Source organism: Xyrauchen texanus, chromosome 33 (genome assembly GCF_025860055.1).
Source record: "Xyrauchen texanus isolate HMW12.3.18 chromosome 33, RBS_HiC_50CHRs, whole genome shotgun sequence".
In the NCBI taxonomy this organism is placed as follows: Eukaryota; Metazoa; Chordata; class Actinopteri; order Cypriniformes; family Catostomidae; genus Xyrauchen; species Xyrauchen texanus.
Window position 1 is genome coordinate 11,981,410 of NC_068308.1, and position 21,370 is coordinate 12,002,779.

Below are 21,370 nucleotides of genomic sequence, written 5' to 3' on the forward strand. Positions count from 1 at the left end.
ACAGGAAGTAGGAAAAGCATTAGTGAAGTTTCAGGAAGTGAAAAAATCGGATACTGCATTAATTGCTTAAATTTACCAGCCCAAATTTGTATAGATTGGAGTATTTTGCAATTAAACTTAAATATATTGTTTCTGTACTCCTAATAAACAACTTTAAATCAATAGTTTTGTATTTTCCCATCATCTTTAATTCAATTACATCATTCACAATGCTCCATGGGATTGTAGTTCATTCCCTTTATGAAAGCCGTTAAGTGCAAAATCTGGTACTTTTGTCTTATTTTATGATTTTCAAATACATCTTTGCTTCAAAACAAATTTTGGAATGTGATTTACTTTGGAGCTGGTTGGTTTGGTTCAAGGCTTAGAACTCTTTTATGAAAAAACTAATGGGGGAAAATGCTTCCAAAACAAAAACTGTTAATCCATAGTGAACGGAAGAGACTGAGGGTGGGCTCCTATGACTTGAGCCAGAAATGATCCACATAGCAACAGCCTGGCATTAAGGTTTGTGCAGTCGAGTGGCAGTAATATTTTCAAAATAATGATTTGATTTTATTTGCATTCCGTTATATGCAACCAGCAGGAGCTGTCTCTTAAATTCATGGGGCCCTGGCCAACATTTTAACTGGTGGGCCACCCCAGGCCCAATATGTAGGCTACACCTATAAAATCCCTCTAGTCCTCAAGCATATTCTTTAAGGGCGTAGAATTGTGACACAAAGGTCACAAGTTTGATCCCAGGTTTAAATCATCATGCATTGTGCCCTTGAAGAAGGTGCTGAACTAGATGATTTCGAGGGATTGGCCTCATAACTTTTGCTTTGTTTAGAGGAGAAAATTCTTAACATCAAATCTGTTGTTGCAAAATCTGGAGTTAACAGTGGGACAACTTTTTTCAACACACAGGTGTTTAAACATTGATTCTGTATCATTTAAACAAACTTCACACAAACCCCCCAGACATTCACTTCAATGTGCTTTAGTCAACAAGTTTCTGACCTATATATAGCAAACATTTACTAAATCCTGTGGAGACATATATTGATGTCCCATTTTTAAGCCAATGAAGAACAGCTTGTAAGTACAGCGGACACAAAATGTAACTGGGACCGGTGACTATAAGATACTAACTAAAAAATCACTCCATGGAAGTAATTGGTGAAGAGATATTGATATTTCTGTCTGATATTATAACATTGGTCCGTCTCTTTCAGTACTTTGTGGGAAAACAATGTTAATGACCCAGAAAAGACATACCATACATAAGAGAAAATGGGGAGGATGTTTTTCAAATAATTTTATAATCCATGATGATTTTATGATCAAAACTAAAATTAAGCCAAAAGAATGTGACATCAGATACAGATACATTTTTATTGTTCTGGTCAGTAGTACATATTGTGTGGAGTTAAAGGGGGTTGGAGTAAAACTTTGGCTCAACTTTTTAAATATTGACTGTTCAGGACAAAGTCTGGCACGGCCTTTTCTCACACACATCACTAAACACGAGGTCTGTCTCCTTCCCAAGATCCAAGGTCAGACTGACATCTGCTCTATTCCCTTGCTTATCGTTTAGTGCATAATATGTCATTTTACCTTTCATTTTATTAACATCATGTATTAGGGGTTTTTGATGTGGGCTGTAATTGTGACGTCTGCTTTTTCAAAAGCATTGACTGGCATCGATGTGACAGTGTTTGCTAATCAGTATGTCAAGGATGTTTTTGGTGTGGTTGTAAAGGTTGTCAAGCATTTTTAAATGTAAACTGATGCTCTGTCATACACATTTTACAGGAAGGTATGGTGCAAAATAATTGTCCATGAAGGTTTCACCATTAATATCCCAAAGTTCAGACTGCATGTCAGTCATTAACCAACAGATCTTAAACAAACCTCCCCTCCCTCGTCCCCATTTGCTTGCTCTCTTTTTTCATCTGTTTATTTGCTGTGGAAAAGTTGGACAGAACCTCACGGTTTACAGGTGTTGGTCGTGGCATCCATAATTTATGGTAAGAGACATTTTTTGTATTTTTCTTTAATGAGTTCTAAAAAAATCTCACTTTTGTCGTAGTATTATGAAGTGTGACACTTAAACTGATTAATGCCACTCTTTTCTGCCCCTTGTCTTGTTTATTTGTCTACAGGTGTCACCGATGTTTGATCTATGTAGAGGACTGTGTGTGGAAACGAAATTTTGTTTACATGTGTAAATAGAGGTGGTTATATATTCATATAAGTTGCATTGTTTGCTGAGCAAGCATAGGAGTTGCACAAACATTCTGTTTTAAAGCACTACTTAGATAAAACTTCAATTGGAAACTCCAGCATTTACTGGAATCAACAGTTCACTTCTTTAGGTTGTTAGAATCGAAATAGCCTCTCACTCAGTATCTTCAGCTTGTGGAAGAAGAGTGAAGATGTATTCTCTTCTTCGGCCACACTTGTTAAATCGTTTCATTTCTCTGCGTTTAATGAGTGTGGCTGCTCCTCAGTCCCTGGCAGCCAAACATGGTGGTTGTGACCTCTGTCACGCCACTCCATCTGCATTCCTGAACTTTGAGGACCCAAAAGCATTCAAGGTGAAGAGTCTATGGGAGCTGATGCGAGCCCTTGGAGTCTTCAGGCTTTGCTCCTTCCCTGTTCTGGTGAACAACTGTGGCAAGGTGAGGAATATACACACTTGATTCATACAGTATATACATTTGTTGTCTTACCTGTCATATTGGCAAATTGCACATTTTCTCTCTTTATCTCTCACTCTCTTACAAAGTTGATGACCATTGCAAGGATGGTTTTGGGTAAGCGGGGTTTCTCAATGGTCCTGCGTCCAACTGTGTATGCTCAGTTTGTTGCCGGAGAAACAGAAGGTGAGATTTCAGAATCCATGCAAAAGATGAGCTCTCTGGGGCTCCACCCCATGCTGGCCATCCCCATCGAAGAGGACCTGGGAGAGAGCACTGGGTATAATATAAAGACATGATTTCAGGGGTTTTACCTTTTTCAATATTTCCATAAAACAAATTGATAATTATTTTGACAATATCTCAGAAATGTGTTTTTTTTTTATTATTATTATATTATTATAATATTTCCCTCAGAGTTGAAATTCAGTGGCAAAAATTCATAATAAATGAATTTTACCCCATGAGTGGTACCCCACCGGGTACCATACATCTCCACTACAAATAGGAAAAAGAGGCTACAATTTGCAAGAGCTCACCAAAATTGGACAGTTGAAGACTGGAAAAATGTTGCCTGGTCTGATGAGTCTCGATTTCTGTTGAGATATTCAGATGGTAGAGTCAGAATTTGGTGTAAACAGAATGAGAACATGGATCCATCATGCCTTGTTACCACTGTGCAGGCTGGTGGTGGTGGTGTAATGGTGTGGGGGATGTTTTCTTGGCACACTTTAGGCCCCTTAGTGCCAATTGGGCATTGTTTAAATGCCACGGCCTACCTGAGCATTGTTTCTGACCATGTCCATCCCTTTATGGCCACCATGTACCCATCCTCTGATGGCTACTTCCAGCAGGATAATGCACCATGTTACAAAGCTCGAATCATTTCAAATTGGTTTCTTGAACATGACAATGTGTTCACTGTACTAAAATGGCCCCCACAGTCACCAGATCTCAACCCAATAGAGCATCATTGGGATGTGGTGGAACAGGAGCTTCGTGCCCTGGATGTGCATCCCACAAATCTCCATCAACTGCAAGATGCTATCCTATCAATATGGGCCAACATTTCTAAAGAATGCTTTCAGGACCTTGTTGAATCAATGCCACGTAGAATTAAGGCAGTTCTGAAGGCATAAGGGGTCAAACACAGTATTAGTATGGTGTTCCTAATAATCCTTTAGGTGAGTGTATATATATATATATATATATATATATATATATATATATATAAATTGACAAGCCACTGAGCCCAGAGGCAGAGCTGCACCATATGGCCCATTTAGCCCAGAGACAGAGCTGCACTGTGAGGCCCACTGAGCCCAGACGCAGAGCTGCACTGTGAGGCCCACTGAGTCCAGAGGCAGAACTGCACCATGGGGCCCATTCAGCCCACAGGCAGAGCAGTAACTCAATGTCTATTGACCCTGGAAGTGGAACTGAACCTCAGAAAGTGCAGCTGCACCACAAGGCCCAGTAAGGCCAGAGGTGGAGCTACATCATGGGGCCCACTAAGCCCAGAGCCTGAGCTGCACCACAGGACCCACTGAGCCCAGAGGAAGAGCTGCACCACAAGGCTCAGTGGGTCTGTACAAACTTCCTTTGACTTTATGGCAGGCCCTAGCATTCAGTACTGAGGCAATCCATTGTATTCGAATAGTGACAAGATTCTGCTTTAATAGTATTGAACAATACTATAATGTACAGCTGACAGCTATGGTGTCTGCAGAGGCAATAAACTAATATTTTATGTGCTACATGTAACTAGATATGTCTAGAATAGAATATAATGAAATTCATCAATGCATGTTACAAAATGGAAAAACAATAGAAATTGTTATGGGTGCCACCATTCATTTCTGATCATATTTTACAGTTAGATTAAAATTAGATAAGGAAAGATGATGAATACTTAGTTATGTAAAATGTGTTATGTAACATACTTAATATGTAATACATTGAAACACAGGCATTTGTATTATCATGACACTCATATCTACAGGGAACGTCGATACGATGACAACCTGGCGGCCATGTTGGAGTGTGTACACATATCTCACAGTAATGGCTGGAGTAAGAATCCAATGATGCAGCTGAAGATCACAGCTCTAGTCAATCCTGAGCTGTGTGTGGGTGTTTATTCTTACTCTAAAGTTTCTTTCTTATGAGTCAGGATTACCAATGATTAAGTTTTTAGTTCTTTATCTGATGTATACATTTGACAGAATTAGATTTCATTGTTGGCATAATATATCTTTATTTCTCCAGTTAAAATCTAAATGGTATTATTAATTCTATGAATTCATGTTCAGGTAAAGCTGACCTCTCTGCTAAAGACTGAACAATATGATCTGAACTTGCTTGTCAAAGCCATGGAGGGAGAGGTAGAGATATGTGCTTTTCCATTTCAGCACACCAAAGCTTATTGTAATCAGCTACATTTGATATTCAGGGCTTTAGATGTTGTTTTGTATCCTGTAGGAAATAATGTTTACTGGCCTGACCGAAAGTGAAAACGCACACTTCCTATGCAGCCTTCGGAGACTTAACAAAATAGGAGAGGTACCAGAATTTCAACACACTAATTGACAAAATGCTCTACTCTCATAGCATGCTCTCATTTGAGGTTACTGTTATGTTTTTTGTCACGTTTATAGGCCAGTGCTAATAAAGTCCGTGTTTTGGTGGATGCTGAGTATACTTACATGAATCCTGCACTGTCACTCATTACCATGGCTATGATGAAGAAATTCAATCAAAAAAGTGCCTGGATCTGGAACACATATCAGTGTTACCTTAAGGTTGGCACAAGTCCTCTTTTAAAACATTTCCCTTTTCTGTATAAAAAGCGCATTGTATGTTCTCTAATGTCTTTATGGATATGCTTGGTTTGTTCCTTCACCTGCAGGAATCAAGACATTTGTTGCTTGATGCCATTCAGACATCCATTGATCAGTCTTTCTGTCTCGGTGTTAAGCTTGTCAGAGGGGCTTACATGGATAAAGAGAGGAAACTGGCAGAGAAGGAGGGGCGGACAGATCCAATCCATGAATCATGGGAGCATACTAATAACAGGTGATCTATGAGTTCAAATATTCTATTTTTAAATATGAATGTAACTCAAATAATGTACTATTTAAGGAATTACTTTCATTGAGAGTCAGTAACTATTGCAATGTGTTGCACTAATTTTTGTGGCAAAATTAATTAGATTATATTAACTAATTACTTTGAAATCCAATTACACCCAACACTGCCTATGAACAACTGGAAAAGTCAAATATTATGCTGCAATTAGTTAAAGATGGAAATTGTGTCTGTTATTGTTCTATCCCCACTGATCACACATTTAAATGTCCATTTATATGCAGTTATAATGGATGTCTCGAGATCATGCTTAACCTAATTTCTGAGAATCCTGAACGCTACATGATTATTGTTGCCACTCACAATGAAGAATCAGTCAGACGGGCAGTGACAAGGTATTCCCTTTTTATTCAAATCAAGAGTTAAAATGTGTATGAATCTGTAAGGGAAAGGGAAATTGAATGTTGTTTCTGTGTTTCAGAATGGAAGAGTTGGGCATTGGTGGAAACGGAAGCTCTGTCTGTTTTGGCCAACTGCTGGGAATGTGTGACCATGTATCACTAACTCTAGGTAAGAAGTTAATACAGTTGAAGTCAGAAGTTTACATACACTTAGGTTGAAGTAATTAAAATTCATTTTTGAACCACTCCACAGATTCAATTTTAGCAAACTATAGTTTTGGCAAGTTGTGTAGGACATCTTCTTTGTGCATGACACAAGTCATTTTTCCAACAATAGTTTACAGACTGATTGTTTCACTTTTAATTGTCTATATCACAATTCCAGTGGGTCAGATGTTTACATACACTAAGTTAACTGTGCCTTTAAGCAGCTTGGAAAATTCCCGAAAATTATGTCAAGCCTTTAGGCAATTAGCCTATTAGAATCTGACAGGAGGTGTACTGAATTGAAGGTGTACCTGTGGAGTTATTTTAAGGCCTACCTTCAAACTCAGTACCTCTTTGCTTGGCATTGTGGGTAAATCAAAAGAAATCAGCCAAGACCTCAGATAAACAATTGTGGACCTCCAAAAGTCTGGTTCATCCTTGGGAGCAATTTCCAAACACAAGAAGGTACCAAGTTCATCTGTACAAAAAATAGTACGCAAATATAAACACCATGGGACCATGCAGCCATAATACCGCTCAAGAAGGAGATGCATTCTGTCTCCTAGAGATGAATGTAGTTTGGTGCGAAATGTGAAACTCAATCCCAGAACAACAGCAAAGGACCATGTGAAGATGCTGGAGGAAACAGGTAGACAAGTATCTATATCCACAGTAAAACGAGTCCTATATCGACATAACCTGAGAGGCTACTCAGCAAGGAAGAACCACTGCTCCAAAACCACCATAAAAAAGCCAGACTACAGTTTGCAAGTGCACATGGGGACAAAGATCTTATTTTTTGGAGAAATGTCCTCTGGTCTAAAGAAACAAAAATTTAACTATTTGGCCATAATGACCATTGTTATGTTTGGAGGAAAAATGGTGAGGCTTGCAAGCTGTAGAACACCATCCCAACCGTAAAGCATGGGGGTGACAGCATCATGTTGTGGGGGTCTTTTGCTGCAGGAGTGACTGGTGGACTTAATAGATGGCATCATGAGGAAGGACACTTATGTGGATATTGAAGCAACATCTCAAGACATCAACCAGGAAGTTAAAGCTTGGTCGCAAATGGGTCTTCCAAATGGACAATGACCCCAAGCATGCCTCCAAAGTTGTGGCAAAATTGTGTAAGTACAACAAATTCAAGGTATTGGAGTGGCCATCACAAATCCCTGACCTCAATCTGATAGAAAATTTGTGGGCAAAACTGGAAAACTGTTTGCGAGCAAAGAGGCCTACAAACCTGACTCAGTTACACCAGTTCTGTCTGGAGAAATGTTCAAAACATTCCAACAACTTTTTGTGAGAAGCTTGTGGAAGGATACCCAAAACATTTGACCCAAATTAAACAGTTTAAAGGCAATGAAACCAAATACTAACAAAGTGTATGTCAACATCTGACTCACTGGGAATGTGATGAAAGAAATAAAAGCTGAAATATATAATACTCTCAACTATTATTCTGACATTTTATATTCTTAAAGTAGTGATCCTAACTGACCTACGAAAGGGAAAGTTTTCTACGATTAAATGTCAGGAATTGTGAAAAAAAAAATACATAGCTATTTTAATCAGTAAGACTGAATAAATTTCTCTCCTTGCGTCTCTTGAACACCTCTCAAACCACAAATTCCTCTCCCTCTCATAGCTCAGCATGGTTTCTCAGTGTATAAGTCAGTGCCGTATGGCTCAGTGGATGACACACTGCCATATTTGCTGCGCAGAGCTCAGGAGAACCGCACTGTACTTCAGGGCATCCGCAAGGAGAGAGACCTGCTGAGACAGGAGATCCGCCGCAGAATCCGAGAGAAGATCTTAAGAGCCAGATAGAGAATGAGCAGAGGAGAGAGAACATTGTCAGTGCAATAGGTCAAGAGTAAAAAGCTTTTTTTTCATTACTTGAATCACATTTTATCTTCTCCAAAATGTAATACATTTGTCCACCTCTGAAATAACTTTCCAGCTGAAAAAAGAATATGTCTGCAGTCAAACCTATTACATATTATATTTAATTATCTTTAAATATCTAGTTGTAAGACAGATCAATGTCATAACATTGTCAATGACTTAAAGGAATATTCCAGGTTCAATACAAGTTAAGCTCATTCAACAGCATTTGTGGTACAATGTTGATTGCTGCGAAAATAATATTGACTTTCCCCTCCTTTTCCTTAAAAAAAAAAAAAGGAACATGTTTTTTTTTTTTTATTATTATTATATTTTGAAATGTCATTTTGATATTTTTTCTAGACTTAAAGTCAAAAATGTCTAAGTGGTGTAACCGTCCAGAGAAATAAATAAAATACAATTCACATTAAAAGCTGAAATGTTGGCATAAGTATTTTTGATTAACCTTTTTATTGTTATTTCTTAACAAATATAAGCAGGGGAAAAATTTTGTTTTAAAATATTACATATATATTATTTTTAAATGGTCAACCAAATCATTTGTCACAACTATAAAATAGTGTATAGTGTCCAAAGAATGAGAAATGCTATTGCAAATATGACCAATAGAGTTGCAAACCATGTTTTAAAAAAGTATCTATCTATGTATCTCAGTTTTACATCTGTACTGACTTGTTTCCGGGTTTTTCTCAGCTTGAGGCCCATCAGGAGCTCAGAGACCCCGGGATCACTGGCCCCACTGGCCCAGTCTGTTATCAATTCTTGGACATTATTTGTGACTGTAGAGATCCAGTGTAAATTGACTTGGTTGTTAGTGTTAACAACATTAAAATAAATATATACATAGTAAACCTCATTTCTGTCTCTGAACATCGTGTCCATTAGTGTAGTGTTGTTTATCTAACCTTATTTTAAACCCTCTCTTTGTCCATCACCAAATGGAAAGGGAGGTAAGAGAAATAATTGAATTACCACCTGGACTTTAATGACTCTTTCTCAGTTTCTAACACACCCACTATCAACACCTGACCATGAGCAAATGTCTAAGATCAACTCTGATGGCTAAATGACAAACACTAAGAATGCGCTAATTGTTAAATAGGCCTAGTGTGTGTGTGTGTGTGTGTGTGTGTGTGTGTGTGTGTGTGTAGAGAGAGAGAGAGAGAGAGAGAGAGACAATCTCAAATTGGCTTCTTACGTAAACATCAAACCACTGACATATACTGTATATACACTACAAACAATAATAAATAAGTACATCAAAAAAGTGGGCAAAGTATTTGCACGTTTTTAAGATTGTAAAAAGGCTTTTGACACAATTTGGCATCACGGGTTACTTGATGAAATCATTCAAAGTGGCATGGGAGGTAAGGTATATGACCTAATTACACATATGTGCACAGACAGTAATTGTGCAGTAAAGATTGGGTAAAAAAGAACAGTATGCATTCCCCAACAGTGTGGATTAAGACAAGGATGCTGTATTAGCCACACTTTATTAAACATTTACAGTTTATTAATGAACTGGCAGAGTTGCTGGACTGCTATGAAAGCCCAGGACTTGAGCTTTATGACACTCAAGTCAATGCAGTTGATCTGCTGATTCTAAGACACCAGAAGGTCTCCAAAACAGTCTGGTCATCTTAAATATTGGCATGATTGGGCCCTAGAAATCGACATCCAAAAAACTAAAAGAATGATATTTCAGATAAAATGCAGAAATTGTGAAAAAAGACACATATTTATCCTCAACAACATCACACTTAAGCAAACCTCAAATGTACAGTTATCTGGGCCTGGTCTTAACCCCCACGTCCTGATTTTGCCAAGTGGTTGTTGTCCTAAGACCAACATTTTGTATGATAGCCCTGGGACAACAACTGCCTCAGCCAATCAAAGTTTGTGATGTCATCACCCAGAGCCCTGCTCCCCCGTGCGTCATAACCCCTTCATTGAATTTCAATTTGGCGATTAAAGCATTACATACCAAATCCTGTAGGGCAATGCATGCCATACAAATTAGATTATTCAAGATTAACATTCCAATCAGAATTTGGATAAAGATATTTGATTGTGTAATTCTACCCATAGGCTTGTCTCTCTTATCAGTTAGCCATAATACCTAGGGCAAACACCCATTGGAAAGTCTACATGTAGGTTTCTGCAGAAACATCCTTCATATCCACAGAAAAACACCCAATAATGCATGTACAGAAGAACTTGGCCATCTCCCTCTAAATGTAAGAGTTTGAAAAAGAACATAAATATTCTGGATACCCCTAAATTCAAGTCCGAGAGATGCCCTACACTATAAAGCACTCAAAGCACAAGAACTAAATCTAAAGTCCTCTCTGTCTAATAGTATCCAAGCTTACAGCAACAAAATTTGTTACAATTATTTCCTGTTTTTATGGTGTTTTATTTCATGACAGGATTTTAGAACATTATGGTAAAGTATGTTGTGAATTGGTTACATATTGAATATGTTACATATGTCTTTAAAGAGGGGACTGGAGCTAGTTATGACACTTTTTACAGCTGAAAATATTAGGGTAGGTTCATTTTTGGAAGTCTGTAAGTATTGGTTACAAAACAGCTATTGAACATTTCCACCATTATTGCCCAATAAAAAAGATACAGCTCATTGAACACATGTTGACCTGTTGTGGCAGCATGCCCCAACAGCAGGCATGTTGTCACACTACATGGGGTTAATTGTCACAATAGATACAGCCATTAAACAGCCTATTATATTGCTGGCTTTTCAGCTAAATGTAAACAGTGATACAATTATGAAACAAAACAATTCATGAAACAGCAAAAATGTGAAGGGAAACACCAAGACAACCAATTTTGTCCAACAAATAGCTTATTGCAATTTATACATTTGATAAATGTATAAAATGTAAAACATGTGACCTGACCTGACTTAAAAATCCACATTCATTATATAGTAAACCATTGCATGACTGAATGCTAGTGAATGATATTTTATTGTGTTTGCTTGTTTATCCAACAACTTTTTTAAGAATTTCAAATTTGGGGATAGAATTCCCAAAAATAAGTCTATGGTTTAAACTGGGTGTAGAAACTAACATACACAACCTCTGAATTTCATTCAATACTTCAGTTACTGAGATATAGCTCTTGTGGCTTTAATATAACTTTCCTGTGTGATACTAGTCCAGGTGTCCCCTATATGATGAATGGTGCTTAATCACTTTTTGTAAGTTGCTCTGGACAAGAGCGTTAGCTAAATGCCTTAAATGTAAATTATGTAGATTCCTATATATCTGTTGTCTCTAAAGAGTCATCTCATCATAGTCACTCACTGTGTAATATTTTGAATATGACAAAAACAAAACTAAAAATAAAACTTAATTTAATATAAGCATACAAACAGAATAAAAAAAACATACTGAATTGATAATATCTGTTCATCAAATATTAGTCAGGATAGTACTCAAGGTCAATACAAAAACAGTCAAACAGTACAAAATGTGAGCAAAATGAGCTCCCATAAACCCCAAACAGTTTTACATTTGAAATTGCAATCATAAAATTATCTTTTTACCAAAATTTGCAGTGCTTCCATTGTTTTAAAGCAAAGTCCTTTTGAATCAAAAGTAGGTTTTCTGTTTATTCTCAGAATACTGCTCTTCCACCAAGGTCAAAGTAGGACCCCTGACCATGAGCATGGGTATGCTGTGGTTGTCTATAAATATGCCTAAGGGGTAAATGCATGGAGGATCGAGGGTCTTGGCAAAGACGCAGTGAGAATGAAGGAAAGGGGTTATAAAGGGATGTGGGAGTAGTGGTTGAAAGTGAGGGATCCAGAGGAGGGAGCAAGGAAGGGTGTAGTACCATATCAGACAGATAGGGGGCAGCAGATTTCAGCTGGGAGAAGGTGCCAATCTCAGAAGGAGCTACAGCAGGGTAAGCGTTTGAAGAGGCATGGCATTGTGAATAGTTTGACAGTGGAGGAACAGAGGGATTTGCAAGGGAAGGGTGCAATAATTGAGAGGAGCTTGAAGATTGGATGGGAGGAAAGGTCTGAGAGGGGTTTGCAGCTTGGGGCGGGATGTGAGGGAAGGTGGGATTAGAGTATGACTGAGGCAAGGTATGCTGAATTTGGGACATGTTTGGATTCTGAAAACAATGGATGGAGCTGGAAGAAGGCAGAGTCAGGCTCTGTAGAGGATGTGGACCAGATGGAATGGGAGTAGGGAAGGAGTAAGAAGTGTGAGCCATTGGAGCAGGGTTAGCGAAAGAACCAGGAGAGGTGTGTTTGGGAAAAGATGCAGGGAAGGAGGGAACCTGGTATGCTGTGGTGGGGTGCAGTGTGTTGGACTGCAGTGGGCCTTGATGGAAAACATTGTTGGAAGGGAAGGAGAAGGATCCAGTTGTTGGGTTTGGAACTGTTGTGAATGTGCTCAGACCTAAGGTGGATGATGATTGGGAAACTGGAAAAGAACCAGCTGCTGGAATTTCAGTTGGTCCAGGGGTGCTTGAGTTAAGGCTAGGTTTCTGGTGAACAGGGGGAAAGGGAAAGTCAGTTGGGTTTGGATTGGATGGAGTCATCATAGTGTTTGGCCTGGACTGTGCTGCCGAAAGGAAGAATGCAGTTGGAGTTGTGTTTGGGTCAGATGGGGTGGGAATAGGGTTCGTGTTGCACTGTGCCACATTGGTGAACGGGAGGGCAGATTGGGGTACGTTTTGGTATGGAGGGGACGTTGGATTGTTCGAGGACTGCACCGGAGGGAAGGGAAAGGCTGTTTGGGTTGGGTTTTGAACAGCAGGAGTTGCATTGGAGGAGCCATTATCCAACTGATTTTGACCAGGGTCAATTGCTAACCCTTGACAAGAAGAGGCAGGAATGGATTGGAACAGTGGATTCGTAGGTGTATGGGGACTCAGGTTGTCCTGGGATTGGTCTGACTGAAGAATAGAGTGATAGGATGAAGAGGGGAGAAGTTGTGGACTGGTGGAATGAGTGATGGGAGGGTATGTAGAGCCAACGGGAGAGGTTGTAGGGGAGGGCATAGTTGTGGAGGAATTTAGAGGATAGTCTGATGAAGGTATAGAGGAATATGTTGACATAGAGGGTGGAGAGGATATTGAGGGCTGAGGAAGCTCAAGGTTAGAGTTCTGTGTGGAGGACACTGTGGAATAGATGGAAGATGACTGAGGCAAAGACACTGACGAGTGAGCTGAGCAGCTAAGTTGAGTGGTTGGAAAGGTTGCCGTGTATCCAGAAAGGTCCATCATTTGGTCAGACCTGTTAGAAAAAGAGTTGAACCATATTTTATAAACATTCTACAGAATAACATGACATAAGAGTCCTGAGTAAAGGCTGAAACATAATAGCTGGCAAAGCACTGACCAAGTGCTCGAATTGGAATTTATGTAATATGTTTCTGGCCTAAAAGTTTGTTAAAAAAATGTGAATGATCATTGAGCCATGGAGTTATAGGACTTACCCATCCATCAGTGTGTTGTTTACATTATTTTCAGAAGTTGTATGAGGTTGACACTCAATTGAGTTGGTAATGTCAGACATCTCAGTGGTCATGAATGCTTGACCAAGGACAAGTGATTGGTCAGAGACTGTCTGTTGTGGAAGAGATGGTATTTCTGTGTGAAAGCCTGAGTCTGTAATTGGGAGGGCAGTATTTATGATGGAGAGGGTGGAACTTGTGAGTTCCACAGACTGTGGTAGGAGCTCTGTGGAATCACACGGGTCACATGACTCTGAGGGAGGGAAGCAGAGAAAACACAAGTGTTACACAAGTAGGAGAGCAGTCTGGTAAACCAAATGGATTTTTTACTCTTTATGTTTTCATTTGTGTCTTTGTTTAGATAGATTATGTTTATTAAGTTAATAAAATAGTGTCCTTACCAATATCCAAGGAATCATCTTCATTGGATGTTATTTTTCTCTTCAGTCTTGCTTGTCTTTGTCTGAAACGGAGTGGAAAAAAGTTGTTCTGCTTTCAGTTTTGTTGTCTGAAGATGTTTTCGTGTTTATGTAAAAAAGTATTACCTAAATGGGTGTATGTTTGCATAACTCACTTCTTGCAGTTCATGCCGTTCTCTCTAAAACCTTTTGCGAAAGGATTGGAGTTGATCTTCAGTTCAGTGATCTAGATATAAAAATAGATAAATACTAGATTTGAAGAATATATAATTAATGATATATTGTTATAATTAAATATATCATTATTATGATTTGTTTTATTTTGCTTTTTGAGTATTTTAAGTGTTATTAACATTATCAGTTTTATTATTCTGTCCTTGTTTATTTCTCTCATTTGCACCTTGCTGTTTTGGTATGCAGTAACAGTAATAAACTGTGTTTCAGGGAAAGTAAAGGAGTGCTGAGTTCTTCCCCACATCAGCACATCTCGGGCCTCAATCACATGGACTCGTGGCTGGTATCGGTGCAGGGAGTGGAGGATGATCTTTAGGAGAAAGGGAGTTGGACATCAATGAGTATAATCACTTTGATTTAAGTCAGAGTTAGTAATTTTGCAGTACTGAGGAATTAAGTTTGATGTAAAGGCATATTAATGGCCAAACATTTAAATAAAAATGTAAAAGTCATCATCAAACATTGTAATGCTATAAGCATACATTATAAAATGCTTAAACAGATAATGCACATTCAAAAAATAATATTAAAATATATCAATTCAAATATGTAAATACAATTTTAGGACATTTCTAATTATGTGAATGAACAATAGTCATCTAATAAGATTTTATAATGACTTAATGAACGCTTTAAAGTTGTACTCAGTAATTGTTTTCTTCATTACAAAAGTTGTACTCCTAAAGAAATTAATAATAAGTTTGAAATGAGAAATCACATGAGATGAAGACTACACACATATCAGTAACCTTATAAAAGCTGTTTTATTCAACATGGAGAGGGTCCACACATGGGGGCTGCCATGTAAGAATCACATGACCAGCTGAATACTACTCACTTAATCTCAGTAACCATCCTGTTACTGGATACTTTCACTCATTGATTAAAGTAATCATGGCTGACTGTGTATAGTGAATTTTTAAAATGGCATCTGAAACGAACAACTATTGACTTTAAATGATGCTGCATCCAAGCCGCTAGGTGTAAGTGTAAATCCAAGATGAGACAAAGACGAAAGTTACTGAGTGCACCTTTAAACAATATTGAAAAAATTTGAAAATAGTTACCAAAATTGTAAATAACAATAGTCCCAAAAAAAATACTGTTACAGCAATTTAGAAGTAAATTCAAAAATATAAAAAAATGCATTGTTTGCTATAACTCACATATCCTTGTGCATCCAGTGTGTTGTTGGTGAGTTTGGCCCTGTGGAATGATATGGTGCGGTTCTGCCAGTGTTCTCCAGTCGCAGGTGAGTCGGGGTGGATGAAGACACGGTCTGGCAGCCGAGCCTCTGCCCCGCCTACCACCTGCCAGCTGTTGTCTTGGAAACGATAGCGAGAGGAATCAACAGGTACAATGTCTAATAGAACAATGTAACGTAGAGTTGGATTCAACCCTGACAGCTTCAAGTGCAGCTGTGGAAACATTCTCCTGAGCAACAGAGAAGGTTAAGAAAGATAGGTCAGGAAAAACTGAAGCAGGAAATGGATTCTGCAGACAAAACATTTTAATATTTTTCAAATATGAAAAATAGTAATGTCAAATGACCCATTTTTCAAACTAGTTTGGAACAAATTATTTATTTAGCACATATAGAGCCATTCAAAGGTCTGAGTCCACTTGTGTAAATGCTCCTGTTTGACGTTTATCCAATTTAATACCATTTTTATTTTGTGATATGTGATCATTTCTTTGTATTAGGTATGTTCCCTTTTTCTTTAATGGACGCATGCACTCAAGATGACATGGACTCCACGAGTTGTGGAAAACCATCCCAGCATGATTTGAGTATGTTCCAAAAAGCAACATGTGTGCTTCAATAGGATCAATGAAACCTCTCATACAACGGATTTAATATGTTTTGTTTTGTTTTTTAGGTTTAAATTTGATTCCTTGCCATGTTCAATGTAGCCTCAAACTTTTGAATGGCCCTGTAGCACATTCTGAGATATTTGTGTATGACTAGGTCCCTGATGGATGTCTATACATTTCACTATTGGTCCCATTTATTTCTTTACATTCAAAAATGTGCTCACCTGCCCTTCTTAGTGACAATCATCTCTGTTCCAACATTGCTGAACTGTTTCCACAGTGATGCATTCTCAAGCTCCATTTTGACATTATCCTGAGGATTGGCAGGAGTCTCTGCAGTGGCAGGAGGCGGCAGCAGTCGAGGGGGAAGCCCACGAGCTGCCATATCACATGTAGTGGGGTACAATGGCACATGTGCTGGGGGCTCACGATCTACGGGAGAGATTTGGGGACAGGAAGCACATGATAACATGCATGTAGGAATTAACTAGAGCAAGACACCACATCTATATCAGATATACGATCATGGCTTGATGTCAGAGCAATGTACATGAACTGTATTTAAGGACATTCAAGAGTAGGTACTGTATCCAGGATGCTGCTCTTCAATACATTTTCTTACTCTATTTCCATCTCGTTATCACAGCATATATCCTCAAACATTAGCACTTAAATGTTTGGACTAATATATTTTTATTATAACCATTTTCTATGTTTTAGAATAATGTCATCAAAGCTATGAAATAACAGAATTGCAAGTATGGGAATTATTAAGTGACCAAAATATGTTAAACATATCAAAACTATCATATATACAGTATATACATGTTGTTTATAGCCTGCTTTTTCCTTGTGTTTGTTTTCTTTTTTATTATTCTCTTGAAAGGTCTGAATTATCTCTTACCTCTGTAAAAGCAATCGCCCAGTCTCTGAGGTCCCAGGGCTAAACTAGGGTACATTTCCACACCCAGCATGGTTCTGGTAGATATCCCTTTGTCCTGGCTTTAATTTTGGGTTTATCAATATCAAATTAGCACCTCACTAATTGATCTTTCATAATGAAGTAGTACCGTATCAATGGCTTCTATCTTCTTGTCTTTTTGTTTCCACTGTTCCAATGATGACTGTAATGCTCCGTGTCTTTTCTTCTAATGTCTCTGCGAGTGTCTCCTTGTGTATTATATAGGTGAGTGTGCCTTCACACGTTTACCAAATGGTGAGGTCTTCACACTTCCTCCCTCTTCTTCTGTTTCTCTTAGGTCCAGGTCATTCTCTTGGGCCCAACACTCCTAGTCTTAACACAAGGGTTAAATAAACACGAGCTCAATCTCTTCCTCATGAACATACATTGTGTAGCACATACAATCTGAAAGGTTATACTGTACATTGGCCTTCAATATTGTCACTGCCAATCAAAATCAATGTAGTAGCTCTGGGTCAAAATAAAACTCTTTATCGTTGAGTTTGATACAAGCTGGTATGGGTCTCTGTAATAGGATGCAGTGTTTTAAAATTTTATCGGATAGAACGCAATGAAATCAAGTTGTGACAAAATGTTCTAGAATTCTGTTGCAGTCTCCAAAAATGTGCTCAGATTTGCCAAGATACCAAAGTCAGCAATAAAAAAGTGACATATTTCAATACCCAAATTTCTCATTACATCTATATCCACATTCATTTTAAAGCTCTATATGTCAATCAAGTCATTTGTGTCTTTTTTCATTTCTCCTTAGGACTTTTAGTAGAAACATTTGAAAGTTCAAGATACATAACTGAGAGAACTCTATTATGTCTCCAAAGATATGAAAGAGTACCCCCTTAAGCAATATTGTTTTCCTTTGGGGAGTTTAATTAATTGATACAAACTGTGTGCTTCATGTGCTAACATCTGCATTAAATTAATAATAATTAAAAATCCAAATTTCAATTTTATTTAAGTCAAAAATATTATTAAACATCACTGAATCAACCTGACTACATCACGTTACACCAACAAAACTAATTTAAAATGTTAGATCATGCACAAAAAAAAGAAAGAAAGAAAAGCTCTTTGGCTGAATTGATTCAATAAAGAACAGTGGTTCTTAACTTAAAATTACTCTCTTATCTCAATATAAACACATTGTGTAGAAACATAGTTGAATTGGGTACAAAATTAGACATGTCAATGTATCTCAAATAAATGTCTTATTTTTCTTTATGTACTAACTAGTTAAAGTAAATGTTGGCATGCTAAATATATGCTGGTTGGAACCACTACAGAGTGTAGTTTAGTAACTATGCTATTGTTAGCACAGTAATTGCTCAACAAAGCCAGCAATCAGGTTCGTGAGCAATATTTACCTGTCCTCATCATCAGCTCAAGCTCCACTCTTAATGGTATAATGGTATACAACCATAATAAATATTTAATATATATATAAATATAGGCTTATACCATAACAAAGGGCTATAGAATTTATCAACATATAAAGCTAAAAAAAATACATACAAGTACATACACTGGGATCCAAAACATAAACAATCACCTTCATTTTCATCTTGAACAAAAACACATAAAATAACACTGAATTTTAACATTTATTCTCCCTATCGAGTGCCAAATAGAAAATAGAAATCCCCGCCCATTTTCATCAATGCTAATTTAACACCACAAAAATTATTCATGTAGTCCAAACTCAAATGGATCCATTTTACAAATTTAAATGGATAGAACGTGCGTGTGCATGTGCTCCTTAAGGTAATGATTCCAGGTTACCACTTTTTACCATTTAAGGATTTGGAAAAACACATGTTCCAAAATAGCTTGTTATAGTTCAAGCTACAACAGAGATGTAGGCAGAACAGCAGTACAATAGCAGAATCATTTTTGTTGATTGTTTATGAGTAAGTTGTGAGTAAAATGCTCACAAAAGCTCGTCTTTACACCACATGGTCTTGTTCTCATGGAACCTGCTGACTTGATGAGTTGATGTGACACCAAAGGGTTTATGTTTTCATGGAAAGAGGAAGAACAAAATGAAATTCTTTGTGAATGAATGGCAGTTGTGTGACGTAATATTTGGCTCCACCATATTTTGGACATGTTTTGATGACCGGATGGGGAAACTAGACTTCTTATTATTCTTCAGGTATATAAAAGTATTTGTCTAATTTTGGCATTTGCCTTTTGCTATGTCCAATGTCTGTCCTTCACTCTCTCAGTTGGTGGTGAGGGGTGGGCTTGCAGGTAAGACAGTTTGGTCTTACTGCCACAGTTTGGTCTCTAAGGTAAACACAGGGGTTCAGACACTTCATCCAAATGTCTTTTAAAAGCAACCATGGAATAATATTTGCTTTCAAATATGCATCTTTGCTGCTGTTTATTCACATAGGATTTTGCAATATATGTTGCCTCTTGTTGTAAACTCATTAGAAGTCCTTTAAATTGCAAAAAACACCATATTATTGTATTGACATAATTGGTTTTGGGCTTAGATCATTTAACATACTCATGTTCTGTCTAAGCCACTTTTAACAAATAGGACATTAATACATTTACTATTAAAATGCATATATTCCAATCTGATACCTAACCTTTAGCAGAAATGAGTGTTACTCATGACCTTGAGAAACAGCCAGTTGTGGACTATCCATTGTTGTTGTAGTTGTTGTTTGTGTTTTTTATTTGCATCGGCGTGATAAAAGCAGGACTGGAAGACAGAAGGGAAGTGGAGGTGTGACCCACCCATGTCTGTCCCAGAGGGGGGTGGATGTCATTACTTACTTTAAGGCCTAATGGCAGCTAATGTGTTTATGAGTGCCCAGGTGTGCCCCTTTAGGCAACAGTAGCACAACAAGTTCCATTCAAGCTGCATATCTGTAATGAGGGTGTTTTAGATAGTGAAATGTGGCACTTTAAATCAGTTAATCGTGTTAATAAAGAGCTAACGTTCATTAATAGGTGCTATATAACAAAATAATCAACTGTGATATACAGAAATGTTACGAAAAACAAACCTCATCAGGCCACAGGCTGTAAACAAACAGCATTTCTAGACGTTCTTGACTATTTCAGTTTACCACAAGGAGGCAGAATGCACTGGAATGGAGAATAGATTGTACAATTTAAATGAGAAATTGCCATATTTAGTTCTTATAATTTTATGTAAGCCATAATTGGTTCAGTAAAGTTTGTGAAAGTTCTTTAGTTTCTCTCAATGCCGTGGTGTCTCGGTATACACATTTTAGGTATATAATCTGCAATCTCCCATCTGCATGTTTGCTTGTATAGAGCTTATTGGGTCATACTAAATCAGGTTTTAATGTGATTATACCCAAAGTCCTGGTTCAACACATGCAAAGTCTCTTTGATCTAATATCGATTATAGTCTCTTTAATCTGTAGTTTCCACTGTTTAGCAATGCATTGTAAATAAACAGAGGAAAATACATGTTACAGTATATAAATGAATGCTTAATAATCTACGGCGCTTCACAATTTGATTCGATTTATTCTGATCCAGATCCATTTTAATGTACGAGTTAGCTTACTCCACATTTCAAGTTAAGAGCAGTTAACATGCATGTGTAGTGCAAAATCAAAAATCTTCAAGTTCTGTTAACATGGGAGTGTATTAACATGACAAATATATGGAAGTATTTGCCTCAATTTTTTTGAATTCTGCAAATGTATTAGTGTTTACAGTGAGTAGGCCTGTTACCAGGACCAGGGACGGATTATGACTTGCAAAAGCTCTGGGGCCAATTATCTGCAAGGGCCCCCTCCACCCAAAAGTTGTTGAGCATGGGGGGCTGTTGTTCGTTGTTCATGGTCAAAATTTGTTGAATGGGGGGGTTTGGGGTTTCATTTTTCATGCCCAAAAGGGTTTTGAAGCGGGGGGATCACCAAACTAGATCACGCAGCCTGAAAGCCCTGGACACCCCCGGGCAGTCAAGGGCCCCCTGGTAGTCAAGGGCCCCTGGGCACTGGCCCCATTGGCCCGGTCGGTAATCCGTCCCTGACCAGGACAAGTTTTCATAAAAATACCTTAAATTCCAACAAAAATGTCCAAACCATGTTACAACTTGCTAAATTTCCTCTGTCCATATTCCTGGCAAACCACTGCCTGAACC

General features: G+C 37.9%; 2 protein-coding genes across 3 annotated transcripts; one reads left to right on the forward strand and one right to left on the reverse strand.

The window, feature by feature from the left end:
* Nucleotides 1-1,813: 1,813 nt before the first annotated feature.
* prodh2 (proline dehydrogenase 2) lies at nt 1,814-9,140 on the forward strand. 2 transcript variants are annotated; one of them, XM_052103150.1, is made up of 12 exons: nt 1,814-2,012; nt 2,148-2,666; nt 2,774-2,964; nt 4,687-4,813; nt 4,997-5,068; nt 5,166-5,246; nt 5,342-5,485; nt 5,593-5,759; nt 6,056-6,166; nt 6,253-6,341; nt 8,031-8,251; nt 8,984-9,140. In XM_052103150.1, exons 2-11 carry the CDS (start codon nt 2,421-2,423, stop codon nt 8,210-8,212), a joined length of 1,410 nt encoding a protein of 469 aa, XP_051959110.1. In that variant the 5' UTR covers nt 1,814-2,012; nt 2,148-2,420; the 3' UTR covers nt 8,213-8,251; nt 8,984-9,140. The 2 variants fall into 2 exon arrangements, with proteins under 2 accessions (XP_051959110.1, XP_051959109.1); XM_052103149.1 differs by having other exon boundaries at nt 1,815-2,012; nt 8,031-9,140.
* Nucleotides 9,141-11,935: 2,795 nt separating this feature from the next.
* On the reverse strand, nt 11,936-17,800 carry tbx6 (T-box transcription factor 6). The gene is made up of 8 exons (XM_052103148.1): nt 17,161-17,800; nt 16,481-16,688; nt 15,608-15,875; nt 14,608-14,751; nt 14,363-14,433; nt 14,190-14,251; nt 13,771-14,041; nt 11,936-13,568 (listed from the first exon to the last, which is right to left on the reverse strand). The coding sequence occupies exons 1-8, from the start codon at nt 17,228-17,230 to the stop codon at nt 11,936-11,938; spliced, it is 2,727 nt and encodes a 908-aa protein (XP_051959108.1). The 5' UTR covers nt 17,231-17,800.
* Between the last annotated feature and the right edge of the window lie 3,570 nt (nt 17,801-21,370).